General features: G+C 43.2%; 2 protein-coding genes across 3 annotated transcripts in view; both read left to right on the top strand.

Annotated features, from left to right (window-relative positions):
• Positions 1-10138, top strand: part of LOC137426508 (rho GTPase-activating protein 32) — a 145417-nt gene extending 135279 nt beyond the window's left edge. Inside the window, exons 11-12 of the mRNA XM_078777458.1 lie at positions 9352-9690; positions 9840-10138. Of these exons, the coding sequence (XP_078633584.1) occupies positions 9352-9690; positions 9840-10138 (638 nt within the window). The remainder of the gene's footprint in view (positions 1-9351; positions 9691-9839) is intronic.
• Positions 10139-11471: 1333 nt separating this feature from the next.
• Positions 11472-15640, top strand: part of LOC137426512 (D-aspartate oxidase-like) — a 93282-nt gene continuing 89113 nt past the window's right edge. For both annotated transcript variants that reach the window (XM_068115098.2, XM_068115099.2), the window contains exon 1: positions 11472-11567. The gene's annotated coding sequence lies outside the window, so the exon portion shown is untranslated. The remainder of the gene's footprint in view (positions 11568-15640) is intronic.

Genomic DNA, 15640 nt, shown 5'->3' on the forward strand with positions numbered 1-15640 from the left:
TTAGTGTGGAAAAAACACTTTTCGCACTTGTGTTAGTGTTGAAAAACCACTTTTCGCACTTGTGTTAGTGTTGAAAAACCACTTTTTGCACTTGTGTTAGTGTTGAAAAACCACTTTTCGCACTTGTGTTGGTGCAGGAAACCACTTTTGCACTTGTATTAGTGTGGAAAAAACACTTTTTGCACTTGTGATAGTGTTGAAAAACAACTTTTCGCACTTGTGTTAGTGTTGAAAAACCACTTTTCGCACTTGTGTTGGTGCAGGAAACCACTTATGCACTTGTATTAGTGTGGAAAAACCACTTTTCGCACTTGTGTTCATGTTGAAAAACCACTTTTCGCACTTGTGTTAGTGTTGAAAAACCACTTTTAGCACTTGTGTTAGTGTTGAAAAACCACTTTTCGCACTTGTGTTAGTGTTGAAAAACCACTTTTCGCACTTGTGTTGGTGCAGGAAACCACTTTTGCACTTGTATTAGTGTGGAAAAACCACTTTTCGCACTTGTGTTAGTGTTGAAAAACCACTTTTCGCACTTGTGTTAGTGTTGAAAAACTGCTTTTCGCACTTGTGTAGATGCAGGAAACCACTTTTGCACTTGTATTAGTGTGGAAAAGACACTTTTTGCACTTGTGATAGTGTTGAAAAACCACTTTTCGCACTTGTGTTGGTGCAGGAAACCACTTTTGCACTTGTATTAGTGTGGAAAAACCACTTTTCGCACTTGTGTAAGTGTTGAAAAACCACTTTTCGCACTTGTGTTGGTGCAGGAAACCACTTTTGCACTTGTATTAGTGTGAAAAAACCACTTTTCGCACTTGTGTTAGTGTTGAAAAACCACTTTTCGCACTTGTGTTAGTGTTGAAAAACTTCTTTTCGCACTTGTGTAGGTGCAGGAAACCACTTTTGCACTTGTATTAGTGTGGAAAAAACACTTTTTGCACTTGTGATAGTGTTGAAAAACCACTTTTCGCACTTGTGTTTGTGTTGAAAAACCACTTTTCGCACTTGTGTTAGTGTTGAAAAACCACTTTTCGCACTTGTGTTGGTGCATGAAACCACTTTTGCACTTGTATTAGTGTGGAAAAAACACTTTTTGCACTTGTGATAGTGTTGAAAAACCACTTTTCGCACTTGTGTTAGTCTTGAAAAACCACTTTTCGCACTTGTGTTGGTGCAGGAAACCACTTTTGCACTTGTATTAGTGTGGAAAAACCACTTTTCGCACTTGTGTTAGTGTTGAAAAACCACTTTTCGCACTTGTGTTAGTGTTGTTAAACCACTTTTCGCACGTGTGTTGGTGCAGGAAACCACTTTTGCACTTGTATTAGTGTGGAAAAAACACTTCTTGCACTTGTGATAGTGTTGAAAAACCACTTTTCGCACTTGTGTTAGTGTTGAAAAACCAATTTTCGCACTTGTGTTAGTGTTGAAAAACCACTTTTCGCACTTGTGTTGGTGCAGGAAACCACTTTTGCACTTGTATTAGTGTGGAAAAAACACTTTTTGCACTTGTGATAGAGTTGAAAAACCACTTTTCGCACTTGTGTTAGTGTTGAAAAACCACTTTTCGCACTTGTGTTAGTGTTGAAAAACCACTTTTCGCACTTGTGTTAGTGTTGAAAAACCACTTTTCGCACTTGTGGTAGTGTTGAAAAACCACTTTTCGCACTTGTGTTGGTGCAGGAAACCACTTTTGCACTTGTATTAGTGTGGAAAAACCACTTTTCGCACTTGTGTTAGTGTGGAAAAAACACTTTTTGCACTTGTGATGGTGTTGACAAACCACTTTTCGCACTTGTGTTAGTGTTGAAAAACTACTTTTCGCACTTGTGATGGTGCAGGAAACCACTTTTGCACTTGTATTAGTGTGGAAAAAACACTTTTCGCACCTGTGTTAGTGTTGAAAAACCACTTTTCGCACTTGTGTTAGTGTTGAAAAACCACTTTTTGCACTTGTGTTAGTGTTGAAAAACCACTTTTCGCACTTGTGTTGGTGCAGGAAACCACATTTGCACTTGTATTAGTGTGGAAAAAACACTTTTTGCACTTGTGATAGTGTTGAAAAACAACTTTTCGCACTTGTGTTAGTGTTGAAAAACCACTTTTCGCACTTGTGTTGGTGCAGGAAACCACTTTTGCACTTGTATTAGTGTGGAAAAACCACTTTTCGCACTTGTGTTCATGTTGAAAAACCACTTTTCGCACTTGTGTTAGTGTTGAAAAACCACTTTTAGCACTTGTGTTAGTGTTGAAAAACCACTTTTCGCACTTGTGTTAGTGTTGAAAAACCACTTTTCGCACTTGTGTTAGTGTTGAAAAACCACTTTTCGCACTTGTGTTGGTGCAGGAAACCACTTTTGCACTTGTATTAGTGTGGAAAAACCACTTTTCGCACTTGTGTTAGTGTTGAAAAACCACTTTTCGCACTTGTGTTAGTGTTGAAAAACTTCTTTTCGCACTTGTGTAGGTGCAGGAAACCACTTTTGCACTTGTATTAGTGTGGAAAAAACACTTTTTGCACTTGTGATAGTGTTGAAAAACCACTTTTCGCACTTGTGTTTGTGTTGAAAAACCACTTTTCGCACTTGTGTTGGTGCAGGAAACCACTTTTGCACTTGTATTAGTGTGGAAAAAACACTTTTCGCACTTGTGTTAGTGTTGAAAACCCACTTTTCGCACTTGTGTTAGTGTTGAAAAACCACTTTTCGCACTTGTGTTAGTGTTGAAAAACCACTTTTCGCACTTGTGTTGGTGCAGGAAACCACTTTTGCACTTGTATTAGCGTGGAAAAAACACTTTTTGCACTTGTGATAGTGTTGAAAAACCACTTTTCGCATTTGTGTTAGTGTTGAAAAACCACTTATCGCACTTGTGTTGGTGCAGGAAACCACTTTTGCACTTGTATTAGTGTGGAAAAAACACTTTTTGCACTTGTGATAGTGTTGAAAAACCACTTTTCGCACTTGTGTTGGTGCAGGAAACCACTTTTGCACTTGTATTAGTGTTGAAAAACCACTTTTCGCACTTGTGTTAGTGTTGAAAAACCACTTTTCGCACTTGTGTTGGTGCAGGAAACCACTTTTGCACTTGTATTAGTGTTGAAAAACCACTTTTCGCACTTGTGTTAGTGTTGAAAAACCACTTTTTGCACTTGTGTTGGTGTTGAAAAACCACTTTTCGCACTTGTGTTGGTGCATGAAACCACTTTTGCACTTGTATTAGTGTGGAAAAAACACTTTTTGCACTTGTGATAGTGTTGAAAAACCACTTTTCGCACTTGTGTTAGTGTTGAAAAAGCACTTTTCGCACTTGTGTTGGTGCAGGAAACCACTTTTGCACTTGTATTAGTGTGGAAAAACCACTTTTCGCACTTGTGTTCATGTTGAAAAACCACTTTTCGCACTTGTGTTAGTGTTGAAAAACCACTTTTAGCACTTGTGTTAGTGTTGAAAAACCACTTTTCGCACTTGTGTTAGTGTTGAAAAACCACTTTTCGCACTTGTGTTAGTGTTGAAAAACCACTTTTCGCACTTGTGTTGGTGCAGGAAACCACTTTTGCACTTGTATTAGTGTGGAAAAACCACTTTTCGCACTTGTGTTAGTGTTGAAAAACCACTTTTCGCACTTGTGTTAGTGTTGAAAAACACTTTTCGCACTTGTGTAGGTGCAGGAAACCACTTTTGCACTTGTATTAGTGTGGAAAAGACACTTTTTGCACTTGTGATAGTGTTGAAAAACCACTTTTCGCACTTGTGTTGGTGCAGGAAACCACTTTTGCACTTGTATTAGTGTGGAAAAACCACTTTTCGCACTTGTGTTAGTGTTGAAAAACCACTTTTCGCACTTGTGTTGGTGCAGGAAACCACTTTTGCACTTGTATTAGTGTGGAAAAACCACTTTTCGCACTTGTGTTAGTGTTGAAAAACCACTTTTCGCACTTGTGTTAGTGTTGAAAAACTTCTTTTCGCACTTGTGTAGGTGCAGGAAACCACTTTTGCACTTGTATTAGTGTGGAAAAAACACTTTTTGCACTTGTGATAGTGTTGAAAAACCACTTTTCGCACTTGTGTTTGTGTTGAAAAACCACTTTTCGCACTTGTGTTAGTGTTGAAAAACCACTTTTCGCACTTGTGTTGGTGCATGAAACCACTTTTGCACTTGTATTAGTGTGGAAAAAACACTTTTTGCACTTGTGATAGTGTTGAAAAACCACTTTTCGCACTTGTGTTAGTCTTGAAAAACCACTTTTCGCACTTGTGTTGGTGCAGGAAACCACTTTTGCACTTGTATTAGTGTGGAAAAACCACTTTTCGCACTTGTGTTAGTGTTGAAAAACCACTTTTCGCACATGTGTTAGTGTTGTTAAACCACTTTTCGCACGTGTGGTGGTGCAGGAAACCACTTTTGCACTTGTATTAGTGTGGAAAAAACACTTCTTGCACTTGTGATAGTGTTGAAAAACCACTTTTCGCACTTGTGTTAGTGTTGAAAAACCACTTTCCCCACACGTACTAGTGATGCAAAACCACTTTCCACAGGTGTACTTGTGTTGCAAAACCACGTTCCCCACACGTACTAGTGATGCAAAACTACTTTCCACACACGTACTAGTGTTGCAAATCCACTTTCCACACGTGTACTAGTGTTGCAAAACCACTTTACACACGTACTAGTGTTGCAAATCCACTTTCCACAGGTGTACTTGTGTTGCAAAACCACGTTCCCCACACGTACTAGTGATGCAAAACCACTATCCACAGGTGTACTTGTGTTGCAAAACCACGTTCCCCACACGTACTAGTGATGCAAAACTACTTTCCACACACGTACTAGTGTTGCAAATCCACTTTCCACACGTGTACTAGTGTTGCAAAACCACTTTCCACACACGTACTAGTGTTGCAAATCCACTTTCCACACGTGTACTAGTGTTGCAAAACCACTTTCCACACACGTACTAGTGTTACAAAACCACTTTCCACACATGTACTGGTGTTGCAAATCCACTTTCCACACGTGTACTAGTGTTGCAAATCCACTTTCCACACGTGTACTAGTGTTGCAAATCCACTTTCCACACACGTACTTAGTGTTGCAAAACCACTTTCCCCACACTTACTAGTGATGCAAAACCACTTTCCACACACGTACTGGTGTTGCAAAACCACTTTCCACACACGTACTGGTGTTGCAAAACCACTTTCCACACACGTACTGGTGTTGCAAAACCACTTTCCACACACGTACTGGTGTTGCAAAACCACTTTCCACACACGTACTGGTGTTGCAAAACCACTTTCCCCACTTGTGTTGGTGTTGTAAAAGCACTATCCACACACGTACTGGTGTTGCAAAACCACTTTCCACACACGTACTGGTGTTGCAAAACCACTTTCCACACTTGTGTTGGTGTTGCAAAACCACTTTCCACACACGTACTGGTGTTGCAAAACCACTTTCCACACACGTACTGGTGTTGCAAAACCACTTTCCACACACGTACTGGTGATGCAAAACCACTTTCCCCACTTGTGTTGGTGTTGTAAAAGCACTATCCACACTTGTGTGAGTTGACGGGTTAGAATCGGCAAAACTCATCAAGCTACAGGTGCCTCCCCCTGCCCCCACCAAAGCCACCCACTAAGCTGTTGTGTGTTGTATTTGTTACAACAGCTGTTATATGTTGTTTAATTCGGTACAACAGCTGTTGTGTGTGTGTGTGTGTGTGTGTGTGTGTGTGTGTGTGTGTGTGTGTGTGTGTGTGTGTGTGTGTGTGTGTGTGTGTGTGTGTGTGTGTGTGTGTGTGTTGTCTCCTCCATGAGACCATAACTAAAGAAACCCACGAAAGCTGGCGGCCCAAAACATTGCATGCATACCAAGGGAATTCCAAAGGAGCGCATGAATGAAAACCAACGATCTCTGAGTACACCAGGATGAAGAAGAAGAGGGTTTGTTTTGCACAGACTCTCTCTCTTCTCGAAGGGCCTGGAGCCAAAAGGCACAATAACATAAAGGGAGTGAATACTGTATTTCACTGTTCTTTGGTTTCCCTTGGAAATATCAGCAGAGTGCGACTTAACTACTCTGATTGAAGGCCCCTGCCTTAATACCTCTTAACTCTCCTCTTCTTCACCCTCACGCTCAGGGCCAGAGCTGTTTTTAACAGCTGACCATTTAACCAGCCACACCCAATCCACACCCATCCAGAACAATGTGAACGAACCTTTTAATAAACATTATATTCCAGTAGCTGAGATGTGAAGTACATTCTGCACTAGCATCTCTAGTTATTATACTCATCCCATCTTGCTATCATCATTTGCTCCGCCATTGTGTGTAACCTGGAGCAGTGTGTAAAAAAAAAAAAAAAAAAAGAGTTACACCATGCTTCTGGTTCGTTTGAATATACTTCTCAAATTAAATACGATATGCAAACTGAATGGCTGCACAGAAGATCCAAAACCAGCAGGTGCAGCCATTTGAAACCCAAAAGAAGGTTTTTTTTTGGGTTTTTTTGTATACTGAATCGAGGCTCGTGAAAGAGCTAACATTTATTTCACAAACAAATCAACCAGACAAATAGTCTAGTAGGAAGACTAGGTCCCCCTGCACCCCCCGGAGATATACTTCTAATCAGTGTTTCTAGATTGGAAAAAATGTGTAGAAAATGACTAGCTATGGCCCCAAGCTGAAAAAATGTCCCACATACCATTTTTATGCAAATTACTGCTGCAAATTTTATGCAAAATTATGCAAATTTTATGCAAATTTTTGATGAGGAGTAGAGTTGAGGGGTCTTTGAGGGCTTCATCGAGGTGCTCTCGGTTGCAAGACTGGGTCATTCTGAGAAGCACAGCAGGGTCAGAGATCATGATGTTCTCCTCCTCAGTGAATCTCTCCATCAACAGCCTCTCCATTGCCTCACACACTGTTTTGAGGCAAAAGAGGGACTTTGCGTAGGCCTTTCCACTGAGAACACCTTTGAGAGATCCACTTGTTACTAGTTGTGCCTCAAAGAGAATCTCTGCATATCCAGAACCACGCATCTTGTGTCCAGTGAGCATCCCGATGTAGTTCATGGATGTGTGGAAGGGTCCAATCGTTACTACATGACTAGCAAATTCATTTGGCCAGCGCCAGATGATGGGAAGGGCTTTCATGCAGACACCCAGATCAAATGTATTCAGGACCCATCTCTGACCCACCTCAGCAGTTGCTGCCTCGGAACGCTTCAGTAGCTCACGAACAACTGCGTTGTCTGTGATCGGTCTGTGCCTGGTGCCTGCATGGCATGGCAATGGCCTGCAGCCTGTGCCTGGGCTAGGGGGTTTCACCTCTGCAACTGGTTCTCCCCCACCCAGCAAATCAACAGTCGACTACTGCACGCCTATCCACCAACCGATCACAGACAACGCAGTTGTTCGTGAGCTACTGAAGCGTTCCGAGGCAGCAACTGCTGAGGTGGGTCAGAGATGGGTCCTGAATACATTTGATCTGGGTGTCTGCATGAAAGCCCTTCCCATCATCTGGCGCTGGCCAAATGAATTTGCTAGTCATGTAGTAACGATTGGACCCTTCCACACATCCATGAACTACATCGGGATGCTCACTGGACACAAGATGCGTGGTTCTGGATATGCAGAGATTCTCTTTGAGGCACAACTAGTAACAAGTGGATCTCTCAAAGGTGTTCTCAGTGGAAAGGCCTACGCAAAGTCCCTCTTTTGCCTCAAAACAGTGTGTGAGGCAATGGAGAGGCTGTTGATGGAGAGATTCACTGAGGAGGAGAACATCATGATCTCTGACCCTGCTGTGCTTCTCAGAATGACCCAGTCTTGCAACCGAGAGCACCTCGATGAAGCCCTCAAAGACCCCTCAACTCTACTCCTCATCAAAAATTTGCATAAAATTTGCATAATTTTGCATAAAATTTGCAGCAGTAATTTGCATAAAAATGGTATGTGGGACATTTTTTCAGCTTGGGGCCATAGCTAGTCATTTTCTACACATTTTTTCCAATCTAGAAACACTGATTAGAAGTATATCTCCGGGGGGTGCAGGGGGACCTAGTCTTCCTACTAGACTAAAACAAAATATACAAAAAGAGGGAGCGGAAGACAAGATGGGGAGAGAAGGGGAAGCACACAACCACAACATTTGAGAGCAGGGAGAAGTGTGGGAGGGAGAGGGCTTGGGGGCAGGAGGTGTGGGAAGGGGAGGGGGGGGGGGGAGAGGTATAAAACACAAGGGGACCGAAATTAGCGGGGGTAGAAAAGATCAAGGTTTTGGATGGGGGAGGATAGGAGATGGTGGTGAACAGCTGTTTTAAAGACCTGGAGGGTGGAGTGGGATTGAAGAGAGTGAGGGAGTTTGTTCCAGAGGCGGGAGAAAAGAGGAATGAAGGAGTGAAGGTGAGCAGAGAGTCTTGATTTTGGCAGTTTAACCATAAGAGGGTTACAGGCAGATCTTGTGCGACCTGTAGGAATATTTGCGGGACAGAGCCCAGAGAGAGCTGGGGGGGCAAGGCCAGAGAGGAGTCGGTAGAAGACAGAAAGACCACCAACCTGCCTGCGGTGAGTGAGTGAAAGGCCCTCGGAGTTCGCTTCATCGAGGAAGATTCCAATGATTCTGAACGCTTTGGTTTCAACAGCGTGAAGACGGGCTAGGTGTGAGGCAGGAGCAGCAGACCAGAGGGGAGAGCAACCCCTAGAATTCTCCCAAGGAGGGATTCAACCCGTGTCCTTAAAAAAGGTCTTTGTCCGAGGTCACCAAGTTCGATCGGTGCAGCTGTGCAGGGATCGGTGCAGCTGTTTGTGCGGCACCCGGGAAAACAACATCGTCACAATGAACGTTATGCGAACGTGAATGTTATGCGGGAGTCCAAACCTGAGAATGCTGGAGACTAAAGCTGAAATTGGGAAAACTAAATAGCCTATTTTACTCCTGGAGATCCCAGGATTATCCACCCAAAATATCGGTGAGATCGGTTCAGCAGTTTTTGCGGTACCTTTGAACAGACAGACAGACAGACAGACATTTGGTGAATTATAGTAAGATACTGTTTAGATTTTGAATATTTGCGTGTGATATGATTTAACAGATGTGTATATGAATCGTTTAAAATTTTAAAAAGCCTTCGATTTCTGATATTTTACCTTTTCATTTGGGCCTCCCAATTGAAGCCCCGCCCATAGGGCGGGTACCTTTGCTAGTTAGGTCAAATTTCAGCTTTCTGCGCTGACAACGCGAGTGTGAACTACGGGATCCACAACTCAGTCTACACCATATTAAAGAAAAGCCAAAACAACCTGCTTCAGGGTAACTGCCATGCCCATATTGTGCATAACACAGTCAAGCATGCACTCGACAACCTGAGCATTGATGTTGAGAATGTGGTTCTGAAAGTCTATAGCCACTTCTCTATATCAGCCAAAAGAAGAGAGGCGCTGAAGGAGTTTTGCGAGTTCTGTGAGATAGAGTTCCGAGAAGTCCTGCAGCATGTCACAACAAGATGGCTTTCCCTCAATCCAGCCATCTCTCGACTCATGCAAAACTGGTCCGCACTGAAGACCTACTTCATCAGCCTTGGGGATGAGTGCCCCAGGCAAATCAGCACTGTGTTGAAGCTCAGCCCTGATTCTGGAGTACAGGAGGATGATGGTGATGTTGTGGAGGTTTACCTTCTCTTCTGTAATAACATTCTCCCCTCTTCGAAGATGTTGTTAAGAAGCTTGAGGCCAATGCGACCCCCTGTCTAGAGCTCTATCCCATCATGCATTCCTTTACAGACAAACTCACACAGAGGTGAGATGACCAGTTCTATGGATACCTCACAAAAGTGAAGCTGCAGCGTCTCTCTCCAGTTGATGCAGGCAAGGCAAGGGAGGAATTCACTGCATTCATTGACACTGCCCTAAGGTACATTGAAAAATGGTTTGACTTTTCCGACAGCAACTGGCTTCACTGTCTTACACCTCTATCTCTCCATGATGGCAAGCTTACCTTCAGTGACCTTGAAAATATCTGTGAAAAGCTCAACCTCATTACCAGCCTGAACATGGATGAACTGTACGATGAGTGCACTACAGCAAGCAGCCTTGTGGAGAAGCTCCAGGAGGGTGATCAATGGAAGACCTGAATATGGATGAACTGTACGATGAGTGCACTACAGCAAGCAGCCTTGTGGAGAAGCTCCAGGAGGGTGATCAATGGAAGACCTGAACATGGATGAACTGTACGATGAGTGCACGACAGCAAGCAGCCTTGTGGAGAAGCTCCAGGAGGGTGATCAATGGAAGACCTGAACATGGATGAACTGTACGATGAGTGCACTACAGCAGTACAGCAAGCAGCCTTGTGGAGAAGCTCCAGGAGGGTGATCAATGGAAGACCTGAACATGGATGAACTGTACGATGAGTGCACTACAGCAAGCAGCCTTGTGGAGAAGCTCCAGGAGCGCGATCAATGGAAGACCACAGACGTGGCTGCCAAGTGGATGGCTGTATTTCAGGCAGCTGATCTCCAAAATATGGTGTCAGTCATTTCCTACCGACTGAGCGTGCCAGCCTCAACAGGGTTTGTGGAGAGAATATTCTCCAGAATGGCCAACAAATGGAGTGACGTCCAGAATAGATGCTCTGTGGAGCTCATGAAGAGTGAGCTACTGGTCTCACTCAACTTTTGAAGGACAAGCCATTGCTTCAGGCTGCAAGCAGCGACAAAAAGTACACATGGAAGAGAAAGTAATGAGAGAGAGAGACAGAGAGAGAGACAGAGAGAGACAGAGAGAGAGAGAGAGAGAGAGAGAGAGAGAGAGAGAGAGAGAGAGAGAGAGAGAGAGAGAGAGAGAGAGAGAGAGAGAGAGACAGAGAGACAGAGAGACACAGAGACAGAGAGACAGAGAGACAGAGAGAGAGAGAGAGAGAGAGAGAGAGAGAGATGGGAAGGGGGGGGGGGGCAGGGGTGTTCAGAGCACTGAGGTGCTATACTGTAAATATTTAAATATTTATATGTAAATATATGAGGCCTGTTCAATCGGCTAAATTTAAGTTCTTTAAATTGTACACCAAATGGCTAGTTGATCTAATGGCAACACTTGTGCTGTCTCTACTTTTGTTTAGTTCAACTGATTGACATATAAATCTGTAAATTACAATAGTAAGTTGTTTTTTTCCATCAATTAATTGATGTGGTGTTGAGTAAAAGGAAAACTTACACAAATCTGGTCTTCAGGAATGCACACATGTGAGATTTAACTGAGATATTGACTGAATCTCATTATCTTCAAAATGTTCTAGTGGGGGGCGGTGGGGTGTCCCTTATTTTTCCACATTGAAGGTGGCAACCCTAGTGGTAACTGATCACGCCCTTCGAGACGAGTGACGTATCACCTCTCGAGGACGTTGCCACGACGATGCGATTCCCGATTCGAACGCGTTTTGCGACCGCCCATTTCCGCTCAGGTGTTGATTTATATCCTCGTTACCTCGCCATTTTGGATCATTCCACGAGCGGGGGTTTACCGGCACACAGGACATACTCGATATCGATAACATCCAAATTGCTGGCGAGTATCTTACCTTACTATACTAGTTGTTTTTGGATGTTTCCATGCGCGTTTATGAAGATTTGTGTTTTTTTATTTTATTCACGATTCCTCCTGTGACCTGTTCCAATGTCCGAATTAATTGCCCGTCAGTCATATAACAACTAGTGCACCCATTCTCTACGGGAGTGGCAGGGAGGGTCATGACTCATGTCTCTGTGGGGTACATAGATTACAGTAGATCTAGGATCGGGCCTCAAGAACGTTCGGGTGGGGGTGGAGCCGTGGAGGGGGTATGTTTATTACTTCTGCCACCAAAGGTCGATGGAGGTGATGTTTTCGCCCCTGTATGTTTGTCTGTGAACAAAATATCTCAAAAAGTTGTTGACGGATTCGGACGAAATTTGGCAGAGATGTAGCGTGTGTGACAAGGACGAACTGATTAGATTTTGGTAAAGATCCGGATTCGGCTACTAGAATTTTAAAATTGATTGTTCACCATTGGGAGATAGGGCCAAAAACGATACATAGACGGATATCTCAAAAGGTTGTGGACGGATTTGGACTAAACTTGGTGGACACGTTGGGTGTCTGACAAGGGCAAATAGATTCGATTTTGGTGAGTATCTGAATATGGATTCGGATATGAGAATTATTTAATTTTTAAGTGATTCTTCACCTTTGGGAGATAGGGCCAAAAACTATACATTGCGGGATATATCAAAAAGTTATGGATGGATTTGGACGAAACCTGGTGAGCAGGATGTGTCTGATAAGGGCAAATAGATTCGATTTTGGTGAGTATCTGAATATGGATTCGGATATGAGAATTATTTAATTTTTAAGTGATTCTTCACCTTTGGGAGATAGGGCCAAAAACTATACATTGCGGGATATATCAAAAAGTTATGGATGGATTTGGAAGAAACCTGGTGAGCAGGATGTGTCTGATAAGGGCAAATAGATTCGATTTTGGTGAGTATCTGAATATGGATTCGGATATGAGAATTATTTAATTTTTAAGTGATTCTTCACCTTTGGGAGATAGGGCCAAAAACTATACATTGCGGGATATATCAAAAAGTTATGGATGGATTTGGACGAAACCTGGTGAGCAGGATGTCTGATAAGGGCAAATAGATTCGATTTTGGTGAAGATCTGAATATGGATTCGGATATGAGAATTATTTAATTTTTTAAGTGATTCTTCACCTTTGAGTGATATGGCCAACCAGGTGGAGGTATGCGCTCAACTAAGTGCCGTTCTAGTTTACCAAGTTTCTTGTAGAGCGCTCGCCAAGTAGCTTAATCACTCCATTCAAAACCGTTGATAACTTGATAAGGAACGGCAGGCTTGGCATGCGCTAGCTTGCTGCTTGGTAACTGAACACACCCTGGGTTTCCTCCCTTTCAGTTTCTTGTTAAACAGCAGCAGCGACTGCTTAAATAGGTAATCAAATGTGTTTGTGGTTTATAATATTTTAGCTCACCTGGAGTTTATGCGATCGAGCAGTGTCCGTAGGTAAGTCAGTCATTGAGTCTGTAAGCACTTGTCACTTCTTACAGGATTGGATAAGTAACTATGGTATTCATAGAATACTTACCCGACGCAGTCAACTTGATGTGAGTTTTTTTTATGTGAGATGTGAGTTTATGACTCTGAATTTTTTTTCTTTGATCCAATATGGCTGAGTGGCATGCTGATGAGGAGGGGAGTGTCGTTGAAGCTGAAGGGAAAGGTGTATGCTGCATGTGTGAGAAGTGTTATGATTTATGGGAGCGAGACATGGGTAATGAACGTAGAGCAGCAACGAAGGCTGGAAAGGGTGGAAATGCGAATGGTTTGGTGGATGTGCGGAGTATCGTTGAGAGAGAGGAAGACAAATGATGAATTGCGAAAAATGATGGGAATAGAGCCTGTGATTGATGTTGTGAAGAGGAACAGGTTGAGATGGTTTGGTCATGTGTTGAGGAAGGATGAAAGTGACTGGTTGAGAAGAGTGATGGAAATGAATGTAAAAGGAAGTAGAGGACGGGGAAGACCGAGAAAGACTTGGCTAAAGATGGTGGAAGAAGAAATGCGGGCAAGGGGGTTAACAAGGAGAGATGCAGAAAATAGGGCAAGATGGAGAAGATTGTCATGGGGACCGCAAGGCTAACCCCTGCTCTAGCAGGGAAAATGGCCTTAAAATGCATGTTGTTGTTGTGTTGTTGATCCAATATGGCTGCCAGACCACGTGAGCGATTACATCATAAGTTTATATTCTCTAATAGAATTGTTGCATAGATCACGCTCAATAAATTTCAAACTGATCAGACTACGCGCTGTCCCTGTCGAATTATGACGTCAAAATTACGGCACCAATGACGTCATCGTTAACAACACCTATTCCCCAATGGAGTTCTTTACAATGAACCACGTTTCAATTTTTTCCATGGACGGTTTCGGAGATATAGAGGTGCAACGTTTGTCGATTTTTCCAAGATCGCGCCTGTACCACGTGACCTATGATGTCATAATTATCATTAAAAAATTATACAGGTGTACTTAGGCAGGGGGGTTGACTCAGCCTGTCATCCTTCCGAGGTCGGCTAATTGAGTACCAGCTCACTGGTAATTCCTTGTTTGTCGTTAAAGGCGGCAAAAAGGGTTGGCGTCAGGAAGGGCATCCGGCCGTAAAACATTGCTTCAAAAAGGGGACCGAAAAACAACAACAACCACGGTTCCCGAAAAAGGCCAACCCCCGCTTTGCGGGGAAAAATGGCCTCTAAAGGTGTTTTTTTTTTTTTATATGTATACTTAGGCAGTTAAGACCGAAAAATAGGGCGTATCGTTCATTTTTTCAGGAAAGCACCAAATTTGGCACAGATGTAGTATGGACCTATACAATTGTTTTCCTGTGGGGCGCCCAAAAATTCAGAACCCCTGGTGGCCGCCATATTGAATTTCAACATGACCGCCCTCTGTGACCTATTTCCCTCAAGTTATTTCCCTCAATAACTTCTATACTATGAGCGATAACACCACAGTTCCACTGTCTTACCCCATGTTTTCATTGTCTCTGAATCCAATGGGATCAATTGCATAAAGATTGGCATCCATCATCTTTAATTTCAAGATGGCCACCATGGTGTTTCCATTTTCCTTGAATCTCTCATCGTATTTTAGGTAAAATTTCAATTCCAAGTGATACACATTGTTTTATTGGTCTCTGATAACAATGGAATGGTATTAATTAATCCAAGTTACACACAGTTGCAGTTTTAACTTAAAATATTGTGGGCACTTGAAAGGTGGAGGCTCTCGCACAGACGCGTAGTACTACAGGCACTGTCCATCGCAGTCACACAGTGGTGTGCAGGGCAGATTTGCCCTGGAGCATTTACAGTTGCCTTTACAGGCCGACCTACAATGGCAGCTTGTAAGCTCTGAACATGCCTCCTGTATCAGTGGTATTGTGGTCCAAATTGGTGTCCAGGAAGTCCCTGTTTTCATCCAGCCCCAATCAGCTGGTGATGGAAGTTCTGGGTAGGGCACAAGTGCCTGACTCCATACGTGTCCAGCCTGAAAACATGCACGTTTTAGGTGTCGTTCGAAGGCGTCTGCTGTTGGGGGAATGTGATCAATTGTTCTTGCCTTCTTCGTGAACAAGTGTCGGCGCATGTCATTCACTGTCTTTATCTCGGTAGTCCGGTCATAGAGGATGGCAACATATCTTTCTATGCTCTGTAGTTCCATAGTAATAGCGTCCACAGATGGCCTATAAGCGAGAGCATGAAAGGTCTGCGTGATGCTGGGGTATGCTTCCCAAGCCTTCCAGGCTGTCTTTTTCCCAATTTGGGCAAAAAATGACACTGTGTCGCAGCCAGTGAAGGCATGAAATAATGGCAAAGACTCGGACTTCCTGCGGCCAAGGCCGGTGGCAATTTTATGGATGGCAAGGTAGCGGTAGCTTTTACCAGTGCCAATGGCAATCCAGAGTTCCTCCACACCGTGTAACTGGTAGGTAAAGTAGTGTGCTATTGCCAAGACCACAATACAAGACCAAGACCACTCATAGTATAGAAGTTATTGAGGGAAATAGGTCACAGAG

The sequence above is a fragment of the Myxine glutinosa genome, chromosome 5 (assembly GCF_964187855.1).
Source record: "Myxine glutinosa chromosome 5, kmMyxGlut1.1, whole genome shotgun sequence".
Taxonomy (NCBI): Eukaryota; Metazoa; Chordata; class Myxini; order Myxiniformes; family Myxinidae; genus Myxine; species Myxine glutinosa.